This window comes from Sycon ciliatum, chromosome 1 (genome assembly GCF_964019385.1).
Source record: "Sycon ciliatum chromosome 1, ocSycCili1.1, whole genome shotgun sequence".
NCBI lineage: Eukaryota > Metazoa > Porifera > Calcarea > Leucosolenida > Sycettidae > Sycon > Sycon ciliatum.
In genome coordinates, this window is record NC_088643.1 from 17,857,464 (window position 1) to 17,873,917 (window position 16,454).

The 16,454-nt window shown below is 47.3% G+C and overlaps 2 protein-coding genes across 2 annotated transcripts in view; one reads left to right on the forward strand and one right to left on the reverse strand.

Annotated features, from left to right (window-relative positions):
* Positions 1-3,223, reverse strand: part of LOC135815890 (A disintegrin and metalloproteinase with thrombospondin motifs 18-like) — a 39,764-nt gene extending 36,541 nt beyond the window's left edge. Inside the window, exon 1 of the mRNA XM_065329255.1 lies at positions 3,088-3,223. The gene's annotated coding sequence lies outside the window, so the exon portion shown is untranslated. The remainder of the gene's footprint in view (positions 1-3,087) is intronic.
* A 5,134-nt stretch (positions 3,224-8,357) lies between these two features.
* On the forward strand, positions 8,358-15,469 carry LOC135815921 (uncharacterized). Its single transcript, XM_065329278.1, has 6 exons — positions 8,358-8,933; positions 9,791-10,031; positions 11,471-12,138; positions 12,546-12,747; positions 13,567-14,178; positions 14,756-15,469. The coding sequence occupies exons 1-6, from the start codon at positions 8,617-8,619 to the stop codon at positions 14,966-14,968; spliced, it is 2,253 nt and encodes a 750-aa protein (XP_065185350.1). The 5' UTR covers positions 8,358-8,616; the 3' UTR covers positions 14,969-15,469.
* Positions 15,470-16,454: the final 985 nt, after the last annotated feature.

Below are 16,454 nucleotides of genomic sequence, written 5' to 3' on the forward strand. Positions count from 1 at the left end.
TTAGTACATGTACAATGTAGCTGCAGGAAGCCCACTCTTTTCATCCCGCTTACCCACGTGTTTGGTTTGAGTCCGATGCTGAGTAACTAACAACACTATCTAGTCACACAAGCATAACACTTAATGATCCCATGGAGTGACTCTCACCAGCCAGAAGAGAATGATGCTGAAATTCAAAGGCTAGCTGTACTAGAGTGTTCCGAGTAGGACTTCCTATTTGTCTTCGCATAGATTCATTCACGGATACTGCTAAATAGTTGCGAGTTCTAATACTTGATCAGTTCGCCTCTATGAAAGAGCGGGATAGTCCACGCGGCCTGGCAATATCCTGCTGCGTTGAACACGTCGAGTTGTTGAGCCTTGTGAGCGAGGCCAGTGTTTGCCTTGCACTAAGGCTAAATAGCCGCCTCAACAACACAGGGGAGGAACAGCCTAATGCCCTGATCAACACACATCAGCGGAAGTCATTGACTCTCTAGGCATTTCTTCAACGGCCAGGAATGTTGGGCGATTTGTGCAAACTCCCGGTCCATACATTGCGGGTCTTCGCCCGAGTAAATCTTGGCATCCTGCATCCAGTATAGAGTTTCAGAAGAACTGAATCAAAGCCTCACAGTCTCTGTGTGCCAGCAGACAGGTGTTTAGTCTCCAAGGTGAGTTTGCCCTTCAGAATGGCGTGCAGGTGGAAGACGAAACCCCCACACACAGCCAGATAATCGCCTGTCTGGGGGCGATAAACAAAAGGCTTTTGTGGAGCACCTTCGCATAATCGGTCTTGATTGAACATGGGAGGTAATAGGTGGGCCAATTTGGCCACGTCATGGAGTTTTCAAGGGAGCATTCTTCCTACATTTGCTAATCTAGATCGCCTACCGTGGTCTGGCACTCGAGAAGAACTGAAGTTCTATACGACTAACGACACGTGATGTATTGTTCTGGATGGCCAAATGTCATCTGCCAAGTCTTCCAGTACAATTTCTGCAGCACATGTTGAGCGCCTGTGTACAGCTGGAGCGCGTGAAGGCCTTGCGGATAAGTGCGGACTCTGCCAATAGCAACACTTAGTTATTTTGTGATAACTATGGTCCATAGCGTTTCTCATTATTACACGTACACGTACATTCAAACAAACAAAATCACGTTCGGGTCATAAGTTGAAGGTGTGTCTTATGCGCCTTATTCTGAATATACCGGTTTCCAAAATCACTGTAAGATGCAGATCCATGTGCGGTCAATAATAATGACCACTGAAAAGATGTTTGCAAGCACTGCAAACATACTATTCATGTCGATCGACACGTGCCAGCAAGTTTGAAAGCTTCAAATTGACATGCTGGCAATGTACCCTCTAGGGCCATCGTTGTTGGACATCCTTATCAGGACGAAATCTCCGTTGGCCGTTGGAAGTAGTAAGGCTACTATAACAGGCCCTGACCTTACTGGTCCGGTCTGTGTTTTATTCCTATGTTAAAAGGAGAGTACAGGAAGTCATGTTGCAATCTCCTATCCTGCTGTGACTTATCACAAACTTCTTGTTTGATCTGTGCGCCAACTCTGTACCACTAGTACCATAATAAGTACTGGTTGTTGAAGAAATACCGCGGCGCAGGTATCAGTCTTATCTCTACACAACTGCAAGATCTGGCTGTTTCGTGTGCGATGTGGAACTGACAGCCCTGAACACTTTTCGAGTTCTCTCATCTAGAATTCCTCTACATGTACTGTTTGCGTTAGCAGGAATCTTGTCTTCTCGCTCCACATATACTGGCACACACAGAGACATAGACAGCAATAGCGGCACTACACAAAGTGAAGGGTAGTTGGCCGCAGCCAGATGTGAACGGGACAACGAGTGAGGTATGGAAGCAAGGGCTGAGAACAGAGTGTCTCAGATAGAATAGGCATGTGGATAGCAGAAATAGGCCATGATGCAGAACCACTTGGGAACGTCAGATTAATTTTTCTGGACCGAGACAGCCGGGGAAAAAACCCTCGCGCCGACGGACGCAGTTGTGAGGGAAAAAACCGGGTGTATATCCCCAATGGCGATTAGGCATCATGTAGGCATGGCAAGCACATCACGGCAAAAAGTGATAAAAAAGCAATGATAATATGCACAGAAATGAAGGGTGGGAGGGCAGGGACACTGTAGCAAAACACTACGAGCGATCCATTGTTTGTACATATTTCTATTTTTTACTTTTACCACAAAACCATCAGATGCTGCACAGCCGGGGCGGTGGCATATTGGATGGAAGTGTGTGCGGGGCAGAAATAACAGTTACTCCTCCGACCAAGGGTCTCGGATTCATCGTTACTCATGTGCGCCGGTGCGAAGGAGAAATGAACGTCATGTGCATCCAATAGGAAAGCACCTTTGAAAACGATAATGGAGAGAATTGGAGATTGAGATAGGACGTAACAATAGTAAACACACATGTACCTAAGAATTTAAGAATGTACATGTAGCTACGGGACTGTGGTAGTGGGTACCGTGCTTTTGTGCCCACCGTCACACTCAGATCATGTCCTTACGGCAGCTTGAAACAAAATTCACTTCACAAAGTTTAACCACCAGTTCATCCACGTCCACGTCCGACTAAGGAAACCGACGACCCACAGTGGGTGGCATGAAACCATTGCCACGAGCGAATCAGGTGTTTGATTAGATCGTATTAGATCGGAGGAATTTCGCAGCATGCTACACGGACGGTCTGGAATTAGACCGAAACCAAATGCAGCAGTGCCAGCGTCAGACCTGTTTCATTCTGTTTTTGCTTCGTTTTTCCGGTCAGGTGCAACCTGGTTGTGGGTCGACCTGCGGTCGAGCTCATGCGTTGAGGCAACGACGGTAGTACTTCGCCTTGTATGGGCAGACAATGCGCGTATGATGTCCGGGAGTTCACCGCTGATCAAATACCAGACCAGCAGTATTCAAGTCGGTTAGGTAAGATAAAAATAAAACGAGTATAATCCCCTCGACTCGCTCGAGTAACTGATTACGTTAAGGCGATTACATTAATTAAACCCAGATGGTCTCTATGGTACTACATGACCGTAGACCGTAGTACGCATATCAAGGCTTACCTGAAATGGATTTTCTCCTGTAGGTTTACGTCCTTCCCTTCGCCTAGCCTGTGATCGTTGCAGTCCTGTATCACTTGCGTCCAGTTCTCGTCACGACACACAGTACACCCTACACCCGCTGGAGCACTGGCGAGTTGGTGAGAGAATCTGCTCGGTTATATTGGGCCATTCTGGGCTGCGCTGCGTGTGGTATAGGGTGCTTGCACGTGCATTCGATCAGTCAGCCGCAACGCCATGGTAGTACCGATCAAGCTTGATAATGACTGTGTTAGAGTAGCCTGGATTTGGACCCTATGCGGAAGCTGGTGAGAGCTGGAGCATGGCTCTAGTCTGAAGTTGTGGATTGTCAGACTTAGCACGACATGACAGCCACTGAGCTCACGCTGAGCACCAGAACACCCTATTGATGTAGACCTACCGGACAGGAGATGAAATGGCGGGTGAGGGCCAAGGGTTAAGCTAGTGTCCAGCCGGCTGCTGGAGTGCCAGGTCGACCCGCAAGCGGCTGCAGGGCCACAGGGGAGCACCTCTAGCTTTCTCTCCCCGAGCAGCAGGTGTTGGCAGGCGATGCTCATGATCAGTTAACACCCAGGCAACGGTATGACTCACCCTCCCTAACTTGCCCCAATTACCCAGCCTGAGTTAGCAATGGCTGAGGTTGAAACATCTCCCATACTCGGCCACGGTCGCTTTCGCACCTTCGCAGTCGCAGTGCGCCAAATCAATCTGCGAATTCCGACCCGATCAGGCGCTGTAATTTCCCGATGGTAAGCCACCCATTCATAGCTGTCCTACAAGATTGACAGGTGAGTGTTTGAGCGTTTGATACGCTTCTCATACTGAAGTCTCGACAATTTGTTAAATTGCCACGGGGTTCCTTTCTGACTTCCCACAGTTGCTTGCACTGATGGAATCAGCTCTGTAAATTCTCTTTGTACTGTCCGCGGGCGAAAAGAGGCTCAGCAGGGATTTACATGTGGAAACGGATCTCAACATTCGGCATAATATTATCAAAAAAGTCAGATCTACTTACATGTAGATAATCCCCGAGGAACTTCAAAATAGCAAAGTGCTCCATCGAGGGCAGTGGCATGACGCAGTACGAGAGCACAGTTACACGCCAATGTAGAGCAGCATGCAAAGCTAAGTTCACTGTCGTTTTTCGAGTGACCACAGTACTATGACTTTTAGTGTTGTTGCTATGATTTAGGCAACGATACAAGCATCTAGATCGATTTTGAGGAGAGTCTACTGACCATCGGGGACTGTGGCGTAGCAGGAGGGGATGTTTGGAGGCTTGTAAGCACCCCTGGACGAGTGGCAACTGTTAGCTAGTCTCTCTGTTGTCACCTACTTCACTGTGCCATGATCATGCTGTCCCCAATTTCCTACAGCTTCCTATGCGTGTCCTTGTATACATTTGTGTGTTCCTGTGTGCTTGTACGCGCGGGTGTGTGAGTATGTGTAGGCGTGTATTTGTGGGTGGGTGTGCGTGCCTGAAACAACAGCAAGAACAACCACAGAGGTGAAATCTGAAAAAATTCAAAAAAGAAATGACTTTGAAGGTTGTGGGCGCTCCGAACTGAACCACCGCACATACGCTGATTATGCCCTCTATCCAATCAACGCGCTGAAAATTGAACATTCATCACCCAGTCTATTATGCTGACCAGATTACATGTGGGAGCTGAGCCTACAGCCAACATTGTGGCTTCACTGACAATGTCAGCTCGTGACTTTGCAGCACTACTGGGGGTAGGTAGACCGCAAATTATAACCAATTGCTGAGCTTAGGAATTCCCACCCAGCTCCATCAAATTACTACAAACGTGCAGTCAATCACTCCTTCCGTCAACTATCGTTGGGACCGCACCTGGGGAGGACTGTTGAATGTTCGAGCGATTCCTGACTTTGACAATGGCAAGGTAGCTTGAGGGTGTGAGATAGAGCTGCAGCAATTTAATACATCATTCGCTGTTGCTAGCCTACAGCAGGTGTACGCGTTGCAATGCCATCTCCATCACCGTCCTCTCCTAACAGCATTCAGGACCGCGAAGACGACAGCCCGTGACAGCCCGGAGACTCAACCTCTCTATGGCCACACGTGTCATGTAATTGGCCTACGCGATCCGACTCCCATCGTGAAAAATGGGAGTTATTCATTTCTCACATGGGAGTTATTCATTTCTCACATTACCGATGCCCTGAGAAAGTCTCACCCTCTGGCTATGCGCACCCATACCAGCCATGTGCGCATTGTGTTCAGCTATAAGTTGGTCACGACCTGACCAGGTGCGGTTGGAGGAATTCCTAACACTGTGTCATAAACACATAATGGCATTGGTGAATGCCAAATGCTGCTGTCTGGTGATCGCTGAAATGCGTGAAACGCGAAAGTTATAGCCGTAAACGGCCTTTCGCCTCCGTTGTATTTGAAATAGTTGATCTGCAGCACGACGTCTGCGAACACATACTGACATGGTGTGAGGTCTGGTGGTAGCAGTGTTTCGACTTTCCAGGCGAACAATGCAGCACACATGTACCCTACAAGCGAAGGCAAAGCCATTGCCCATTTGTAGACCCTTGGGTTTGCCGAGCATTTTCCATGCTGCATTCGTTAGTCTCAGCATGGGGTGGCCTCCAGGTGACGGCGCCTCATCAGGCAGCGTTGGCATTGATCTCGTCCACTACAATCTACTTTGCAGATGACCAGCAGGACAAGCCGAATATGAAGCCAAACCTCATGGACATGCAAACCAATCCCATGTTACGTGGAGGGGTATCTTCCAGACTTGCTCCGTCACACACCGCAGCATAAAAACAGATTCTATCAGGACACTGACAGTACATGTACATTGTATTCCAGAACACACGACCCGGCATGATATCGCCAATCACACTGGCGTGTCCGTATCGCGTGTACGGAATCAGTTACCACACAAGCAGACTGCTTAGCACGGTAACTGTTTGCTCTGGAAGCCAGGGAGTGTACAGAAACAACACCGGTGTTGTAAATTGTATCATTGTTTCACCCTGGAAGCACAGCGTGAAACACCGGCGACATCGGAAACAGTTTTGCTTGCGCTCGCACACGACTGCCACCAGAATTCGAAGACCGACCCGTGAATAGTCCGCAGCTACCGCGTACCGGCTCAGAGAGATCTCTCCATTGAAAGTTTGACCCGTGAAGTCAGCAGGAGATACAGTACTCAGTAGTCCTGTGATCACAACGCGATCATGGTGATATCAGCACTCGCAGAGGTGCTCAGTGAGTGTGCGACTCATCCAAGTGTGTCCGATTGGTGTCGGTTTGCCAACGTCTGGATCGCCGGGGGCGTGTGCTAGTGAACTTTAGACCATGCGTTAGTCGGCTCCACGTGATGCCATTCACTCAGACGGTCACTCCAAAATAAAGCAAGAAAATATTCGATTGTGTTGTAAATGGATGCTGTAAGGCTCTTCTTGAGAAAGTGGTAAATGTCTTTGGTCGAGCTACACGAACACCACAGCTCACAGAGAGTCGTACTTGTCCGACTGCCTACCCTGATGCACAAGAGCCTCCCCTCCCAGCTCCAGTGCTGGCGCCTTGCTGGTGATTGTACTACAGTAGTAGTATTTGAAAGGCAACGCATAATGACGGGAAACAATCCAACTGATGGATATTCAATCTGCGGACAGAACTGATGGTTATCGTATGTTCCATTCTGATTCAGCAGGGTTTGTGTAGTAGGGGTGGGCAGTGTTCACCGCCTTTCCCTCGTCGCTTCTGCCTCCAGAAATCACCGCACCACCCGATACCGAATCATTGGTCTCCTGGGGGTAGAGACTAGAGTGTTGATGCACAGACTCAGTGATAATAATTATTATAAAGACTCAGTCATGCATTGGAACCGAATTGGCCCCCGCCATTCCTCCGACAACGCGCCTTACAGCGATAATCACACCATGAAGATCGGATCCGTACTACGGTCCACCTCAGAAAGGAATGTGACCATCCTTCAGAACCGCTCACATCACTGAGCAGAGGCATTCAGTTTGACCGACAGGTTCGAACTCTCCATCCTCCGTTTACCAGTAGAGTGTCCACATGCACTGCCCATCTTTGGTCCTTTCCCGAGCGTGCCCATATTCCGTGCACAGAATGCGTAGATCTACACCTTACAAAGTTTGCATCAACACTGACAACAGGGAAAATGATGAAGGCAGATCTACATCACGAATGCCCTGATTTGATATCATTCATCATGATTCAGATCTGAGAAACACAAGATTTGATCCGAGACAAGGCAGGTAGACTTATGGGTTCTGATTTCGCACCTTCTACAAGTTCCACAAGTAATAGTAATACAATCTGCCAATGCTACATCCCCGTGCACAATGAATTATGTAGATCTATCGTCATCCCGGGCATGGTGAAGGCACTCCACACGCTGAACACGTAACCCCTGCAGCCGGGCATCATCCGGGAATGTCATCGATAACCACCCGATGACACTCCCGCGCAATCACTAGATCTACTTCTCACACACTCGCCGTTGTGCTATCCAGGTGCCCACTGACCCAGAGATAAGGCTCAAGTCGCGCGAAGTAGTTCTTGCTCGCACGTGGGAAGAAAAGGGTGACTTGACTTTCCGTTCTTAGATATCCATTTCACCGTGATCTCCCGAGGGGGTAGTGGACTATGCCAGTGGTCTGGAACATCCCAAAAGGCCAAAATGAATAGGTGAATGCCTCCTGGGGCAGGGCCCTGATACAAAAATGACTATAATCCTGTGAAGAGGATATAATATACGTACATGTACCGTAATTCCCCGAGTTCAAGTCTCAGCCCCATTTCCAGGTCCATGTCATTATCGTTCTGATATATTCACTTCAGTAATAAGTCATGCTCGATTGTAAGTCGCACCCCCTTTGTTGGCCCTGAAGTTTAATAAGGGTAAAAAGGTGAGACTTACATGTATATTCGGGGGAATGCGGTATGTCACGATAAAATTTAATTATGATTTTTCATGGCATGCAAGATTGGACATGACGTTTTCAGACAGTAAAAATTATTGATACTGATGTTTGCAATATACATACTTCCTTCGCTCAAGAATATCGAAGCCGCAAAGTAAAAGAACTACCATGCTTGCAGTGCAGCCTTCAGCCAGATGGGGCTGCTGCTGATCCTGCCAATAATCATGACAGGTAGCACGCACGTCGTGCACGTGCAGTCAAGATGTGGACTTGTGGAGTGCTTTTTGTGTCGGGATGCGGGATGATCATGCATGATGAAGATATTTCGCCATTGAAGGTCGAAGCTTTGCAAGACGTTTTCACAGGTTTCCTAGTCTTCAAGGCTTGAGCTTACTCGGACCAACTCGTTGCTGAAGTCTCAAACTCAATCGACCAAACCTGCGCTACACTACAGCCTGCCTCGCAGGGCCTAGCATAAAGGCACGGTTGTCAACTTTGAACTCCGCGACCGGTCGACCTCATACCAGCGTGCCTTGCGGAAAGAACTACAAACCAGTAGATCTACACACGATGACTGCAATCAAGTTCTTTTCTTCAGCATTCCTGTTTGCCGCTGTTGCGTTGGTGGTGACGTTGAGTTCGTGCTTTCCTGTGGCGAATTCAGCCCCGGTGCCACCAGTGAAGTTCTACGTTAGTCCGAAGGGCGACGACAAGTGGTCCGGTCTCCTCCCAAAGCCCAACACGGCGCGCAGCGATGGACCCGTGGCGACCGTACAGCAGGCAGCCTCTCTGAGCAGAGATTACCCTGCTGAACCGGTCATAGTCATCATCGAAGAAGGCACGTATTACTTCGAATCGACACTCGACATGGACAGTTTGTATAACAGGTGAGTTGGGAGTCGAGTAGGGGCAGATCCATTGGTATGGAAAAGCAGAATTTCTCGCCTGTCAGATACAAAAAAATCCATTCATTTGTCCATGGACATTCGAAGCAGGGATTTTCGTCTTTGGACCACTTTGTGGTGGGTCTGATCTGATCTACTGCTCACCACCCACCGCTTTAGCTGCATCTGCGCCTTGATCCCATTAGGCTGGTGCATTGCGTACCCCTGGATCACCTGTTGATGCGAAAAGTCATTAGTTAGACCGACTCTCAAGCCTTGAAATGTATTATGTACATTAATGACCAGTGGAACACACTATAATTCTCAGGGTACAGCGTCGTGATCTCCATGCAACTACGGCCATGACTCATGGTCGCACATGGGCACTATCCTTCATTGAACACTGTGTGCAGTATCTGAATTCACTTCCATAATTATTTCGACAGTCGTCACTTGAGAAGACTTAGGACGTGTTCGAGTTGCCCTCATCACCTTTTCGAGAAACATCTTAGAAGAGTTTAGTTGAAGTGTCCCAATAGAACGGTTTCTGTCATTTTAGAGTTTTTCAGTGAAATTGTCATGCCGATAATGACGTCAGATCCGATCGACCATCTCGACGTAGCTATTCCAAACTCTTCGGAACTAATCCGCCTCTCCCATTTGATGAGGTTGTAGAGTTTCGAGGAGACTTTCGTTTTCTGAAGAAGCCAATAGGCCACCTCTTCAGAAAAACGAAACTCCTCGAAAAGTCAAAGAGTGACAATTCGAACGCGCCCTAAAACAATGTGTTTAAACTCTGTGACTAGTACTACGTATTACTATTTCCTCTAACGGTATATCCCACTGTTTCCCTACTGTAGGTCTGCTGAGGCTCCGCTGACATTCAGCGGGTGTCCGAACACTTTACTTAGATCCACCGTGGATCCAGCCGAGTTTCCCGTCCTCTCCGGCGGCATTAAACTGACCAACTATCGAGAACTGGATGATGGCAACTACTACATAACCGTTCCAGAGACTGTTAAACCGGACACACCGATCACCCAACTCTTTGTGAATGGACAGCGAGAGCCAGTGGCCAGGAAACCCAACACTGGTTATCTTGTGAGTGCACTGATCCATTTTCAAGTTTTTGTTGGCTTCACACAGCACAAGGAAAAGAGTAATCACTTTCTGGCAAGTCCTAAAATTTCTGGGTACTTAGACTAGAGCATGATCCTGTGCTACATGTCGGGTTTATCCCTAGCATAAGTTGCACTGTCATTGGTGGTGCTTCAGCCTGATTAGATGCGAGTCACCATTTTCCAGATGTGTGGCTCTTAAAGGGGAAGTTAAGGCAAAAATTAAAATTTCACCAGTTGTAGTCTTCGGGGTGCTGAGTCGAATGGTCTTGGTCCGAGGAAGCTGAGAAGCTCCCTTCCTACTTGAATCCCAATTGAACTCGCGCACTTCCACCGAAACTGGGTGACTGCGCCCTACTAGATGGGGATTTGTATGCAAAATGTCACTAAAAGCGCCATTTCGTTCTTATAAAAGCACGGATGACCGCCATTGGCCGATATGTTGTAGTCTTTTGGACGCTGAGTCGACTGGTTTTGGTCCGAAAAGGCTGAGATGCAGCGTTCCACCTTCATTCCCAATCGAACATGGTTGAACAAGCGGTCACGTGCTCCTGCGTACACCAGTCACCTGGTCACCGTGCCTGCAGGGTACAACTTACTAGCCTGTTTGACCTTTTTTGGGTGCAGTCCTGTCACTCGAGTTGAACTCGATTTGAACTTTGGTGTGAAAGTTGTCGCCTGCTGGCGTGGTGACCAGGTGATTTGGGCACCCAGGAGCACGTGACCACTTGTTCAACCATGTTCGATTGAGAATAAAGGAGGAACGCTGCATCTCAGCCTTTTCGGACCAAAACCAGTCGACTCAGCGTCCAAAAGACTACAACATATGGGCCAATCGCGGTCATCCGTGTTTTTATAAGAACAAAATGGCGCTTTTAGTGACATTTTGCATACAAATCCCCATCTAGTAGGGCGCAGTCACCCAGTTTCGGTGGAAGTGCACGAGTTCGATTGGGATTCAAGTAGGAAGGGAGCGTCTCAGCTTTCTTGGACCAAGACCATTCGACTCAGCACCCCGAAGACTACAACTGGTGAAATTTTAATTTTTGCCTTAACTTCCCCTTTAAAAAGAGTCACGAAACCTTCATATTCCTGGATGGCACTGCGTCAATTCTGGCTGCACTTGTCACACTGTTATTATTTTGTTGTTTTCTGGCTGATTTTGCCTTCCCTCGAGTCATCACACCTTCAAAGTAAAGTGAAGTTCGCACATCCGCATTGCTGTGCAATCTGGCTCATGCCTGTGATGGTGAAACTCACCTACATGCTCTGTTTGCATCATTCAGTATTGCATGAAGAAAAAATTTGGTGCATTGCTATTTGTATTATATGACAGCCTAAGACTTCTAATAGTGTTGATTTGACTCATTTTCTCGAAGGATGCCTGTAAACGCTGAACGCCATTCTATTCTTCCTTCACAGTACTGGAAGTCGCCTATTGAGCCATGCCACAAGATCGAGGATCTGTCCGTTGACTTGCCCAGTGATTGGCGATCCATAGCCGGATCACCAGGATGTCCTGGCATTGACAAGTACGGATTTGTATTTGAGCCCGGCGATATCAGTAAAGAGTGGACCAACCTGAATGAGAGTTGGATTAACGTGTTCGCCGCTTGGAGCGCCACATGGCACCACATCAAATCTGTAGACTTCAAAACGAACACGGTGAAGTTCGTAGAGCCATCCAACTACGCGGTGGGCACATTCCCGGAGCCATCTGGTCGACGATATTTCGTAGAGAATGTCCTGGAGGAGCTGGATGCCCCAGGGGAATGGTACTACAAACGAAACGAAAGCTTTATCCTCTACAAGCCGCGCAAGGCAGGGCCACAGACTTTGGACATAATACTTCCTGTACTCCACCATGTCATCTCACTAAGCGATCTTCAGCATGTGAACTTCGAGTGCCTCGCGGTTGAGCACGCCCTCGAAGGCTATGATAAGCGACAGGCGTATCACACGACGGAAGGGGCAATCACACTCTCTCGATGCTCTGACATTACGATCAGCACATGTGACGTCAAGCACACTGGGGTGAGCGGCATTTTCATCGGTCAGTCCAGCAGCAGAGTAACCGTTGACTCGTGCAGGTGAGTGAAGACATGAACATCGTGAGAGACTGCATCATGCCATGTCCATACTAAGCTGCTCGGTGCCAGAGTTGTACAGATAACAGTACGGGGTGGTATGTGAGGGTCAGAGGGTTTCAACGGATTCCGGACAATTGAAGCCACGAAAGAGCAAGGCCAAAGGTCAACTAAAGTACAGAACTGGATTTTTGTGTTGAGCAATGGTGGATGCTACTGAAGGAGATCACCTGCGAACTGTGTGTCTTAGATGCGATCCAAAGAGGAATTTAAAGTTCATCTTATTAAATGAGGGTCCCCCGGTTCGAGTCCTAGTGTTGTCAGTCAGTCAATTGTTCTTCAGACTGTTCCCATTTTCTACTCCCTCAACCTTAGTTTATCATCATACTTCTCTCCGTGTGTGAATCCAGGACAGCTGACTGTGGAGGAGATGGCATTAGCATGGACGAGAAGAGCACGGACATCATGATCAGCAACAACATTGTCAACACCACCGGCTTTATCTACATGATGCAGCCGACGGGGATCCGCGTGCAGGGACAGAGCAACATCACTGTAGAGCACAACGAGGTGTGGAACGTGCCATACGCAGCTATCATGATTGGCTGGCAGGTGAGCAGGCTGGGACAGAATGCTGACAATCCTCAGATAAAAAAATTTGGCATCAAATTTCAATTGGCTTGTAAAGTGGAAATCCCGACGAGAATCAGAAACGACTAGATGAATTTGCCATAGCAGTTTGTATATTATGATGTGAAACAATAGCGGGAACACATGGGGTGTCAGCTAATTCATCTCTCTATCTTTGCCTGTCCAGTGAAGTTTTTGGCAATAAGCGTCATCAAAATATTGAAGTTTTTGACGGTGGTAAAGGTGAAATTGAGCTGAAAATGGTGACAATCACCACCAGGAACTTAACCAGGGAACTTTGTTACACATTAGCAATGCTCAAACCAATGTGAGCTATTCTTCTTCAGATTTAGACAAGTTGCACTTCTAATACGCTACACACCAATGGCTGGTGCTAGGCACCTCTCCCTGTGTGGTACTCGTCACACCTGTAGTGTTCGACTACGTGCCTGAGGTACCCGCTGCAAAATTAACAGTGCTCCACACTCTAGGGTAGCACACATACAAACCAACGGAGACCAAACGTGTGTGTGCTTTTTTTTTTTTTTTTTTTTACTAGAGCCACGTAAACCCGTCATGTGTGAGCCATGAATAAGGGAGTGGTGGCGTGGTCTGGGATGCTCTGCCGACCTTGGGTCTCGGCTTCATCCCAACCAGGCGCGTGTATACACGGAACATGGCGTAATGGAAAAGTGTGTTGGTCCCTGTTGTTTTGCCTGTATGCATAAAGTGTTGTGTGCTTACAGACCCTGTTGTCTGATGTTCACGGGCAATGTGTTTCTGTGTTGTTTCCTCTTGCAGGACGGCTACCCCTGGGTGGCACACGGCTCACCAGGTCACTACGTGTTCACTGCACAGCACAATCACGTACACGACTACGGCCTCGGCATTCTCAACGACTTTGGCGGCGTGTACGTGTCGGCCCAGGTCAGCTGCTGGCAGCTGCCGCCGAGTGAGACTCGCCCCTCGTGCAACATGGCGACTCGTGTGGAGCAGAACATAATGCACGGTGCCGAGTGCTACCAGTACGGCGCCGACGGGTTCTACAGCGATGAAGACGCGGCCGGCGTCGACGTCGTGTCCAATCTGATCTACGACGTGGCCTCGGCCGGCATATACTTCCACTGCGGCGTCAACCTGACATCCGTGAACAACTTTGTGATCAACGCCGACATGAATGGCCACCGGGGAGCGCTTTCCGGATGCAACATGGGTGGCTTTTCTAAGCCCGTCACCATCGACTTCCAGTTCGAGCACAATATCTTGTACGTGCTCGGCAAGAATAGCCATCTGGTTTCGGAGTACACCAAGATGGAGAATTCCACCTTTGACGATAATATCTACTTCAGCCCCGACGTAACACTGCAGTTTCCAAACAAGACGACGTTTGCACAATGGCAAGCTAATGGCAAAGTAAGAAGTGCCGTGACGGACGTTAACAACATGAGATTCCAGATGATCATGCATTAGTGTGTGTGTATGGGTTGTATAGTAGACTTTGATCCTTGAAGGTGGTTGCATTTTCAAGGGTTTGAAAAGTCAGTGCGTTTGACTCCGATGCAAGCCCTGAATTTTATCTATCATACACTTTAAAAAATACCTGATGATAGAACTCGGATGGTGAGCCAATTCTTGTGGTAGAGGCCTTGTGTATATCAGTATGTGGCCTGATCATCTCTTTCATGGTGGATCATGATCGGTTAGAACATCCATTTTCAATATGAATGAATTTGCTGTGCACTGGCTGGGATATCTCTCTGGCATGGAGACGGACTTGCAATATCTTCCCAAAACTTGCAATGACACTGAAGCAAGAAGTGAACATAAGTGAAAGCAGTGCAAACTGAGATGTAGCTGCTAGTCAATAAAGAATTTGCTGTTTCAATGAACACTCAATCTGTTTCAATGAATATGTAGAAATCATAAGAGCATACCTTGAATATCGTAGTAAAATTGTTCTCTTTTTCCTATCAATCCTTCTATTCTGCAGGACAAATCAAGCATAATTGCAGACCCTCTCTTCTCCAACGTTCAGGAACGTGATTTCCACCTTACAGCAAAGAGTCCAGCAGGGAAAATGGGCATCACTGCCATCGACATTGAGTCAGTAGGGCCTCACAATAACCCATTCACACGGTCACATCTGGCAGAATGGACTCCACTAGTACCGCTGCAGTCACGGAAGAGGAGACCTCAGATTTAGCTTTAAAGACCTTAGACTATAATATTATAACTGTGCACCCTGGACAGTGGAAACCCATTGCAATATAAACATTGCAAAACCATTATCCGCATAATTCGATCTTGGGCAAGGACAAAACTTAGAAGCGGATACTCCGGCCATTGGCCATCATCGATGCTCTTCTCAAACAATTTCAAACTTTACGTAGTCATCAAAATCATGAAATAATAATTGAATGACTTCTAATTGTTAACTATACGTATAGATTATAGACCGGTTAGGAGGTATATCCTGTATAGACCAACTATGAGGTCTATAATCTATTTATCGTGTTCTCCACGCAATAGTTTCTCTCCATATACGACATATCCTTGTAATTCTAGTATTATACTATAGCCTATACCGCATTGTACGGCAGTGCAGGATCAAGGTCAATGTTTAAATTAGGTTCAGCATCGGTAGCACAGTGGCTCGGTGGTAAGGAAGAGTGACTGAGATTCACATGGTTGTGGGTTCGAATCCCATCTTGTGTATTTCTGCTTTCTTCAAAAATTTCTTTTTCCCAGTTGGAGAGAAAATTTCTAAGTCCAAGAAATTCTAAGGAGTCAAATATAAGTAGTCAAATATATCGTGTATTTGACTAAGCAGTCAAATACGCGATATATTTGACCGCTTAGGTACATGTATCAGGGAAATTAGTGGGGTCAAATACTAAGAAGGCGATAATCTAGCTTTAAAATAGCAGTAGAGAGATTTCTATGACATGAATGGCATAGAAATCTCCCTACTCAGGTTGCGTTTGGTTGGGCATTTTCAGAATGTAAATGACAACCATTCTGGAATGGGAATCGGCAAGAATCACCTGACCAAACTAACGCGCCAGAATCAATTAGGAATCACCTGATATAACAATTCCATGATGGGTTGTGGAACGGCGGCTGTCTTTTCTTTTACCCAACTCTAGTTTCCTTGAGAGAGTCATGGTACTTCTGAGTGCATGATTTGAGGCACTTGAACCTGTTGCTACATTGTTTGGCTCGTGGCAGCCATTATCATTTTTGATTCCGGAATGAGAATGCTCATTCCAGCATGTGAGGTGGAATGATCATTCTCCAGAAAGAATCATGCTCAGCGATTCCCATTCTGGAATCCTGTGGAATGTGACCAACCTAACGCACTTTTTTGACCAGCCAAACGGGCGAGAATGATTCCGAGTGATTCCAAGTGATTCCCATTTGGGAATGTGACCAACCAAACGTAACCTCAGTATGAGCATGTTTGATGTGGGAATGTAAGAGGGGAGAGCGAGAGGACATTGACACATGGGGAACACTGAAGGATTGGGTTAGAAGTAAAGCCAGAGGTTGTTGCATATCTGTGCGAACACCATAGATAACCTCTGCATCTGGCTGCCAAGAGGAAAAGATGATCCTATGACTTTGCGCAGGAGTTTCTGATTTTGTGGCTGTTTCTAAACACCAATATGCTCAAAAGTTGTTTATCCTCA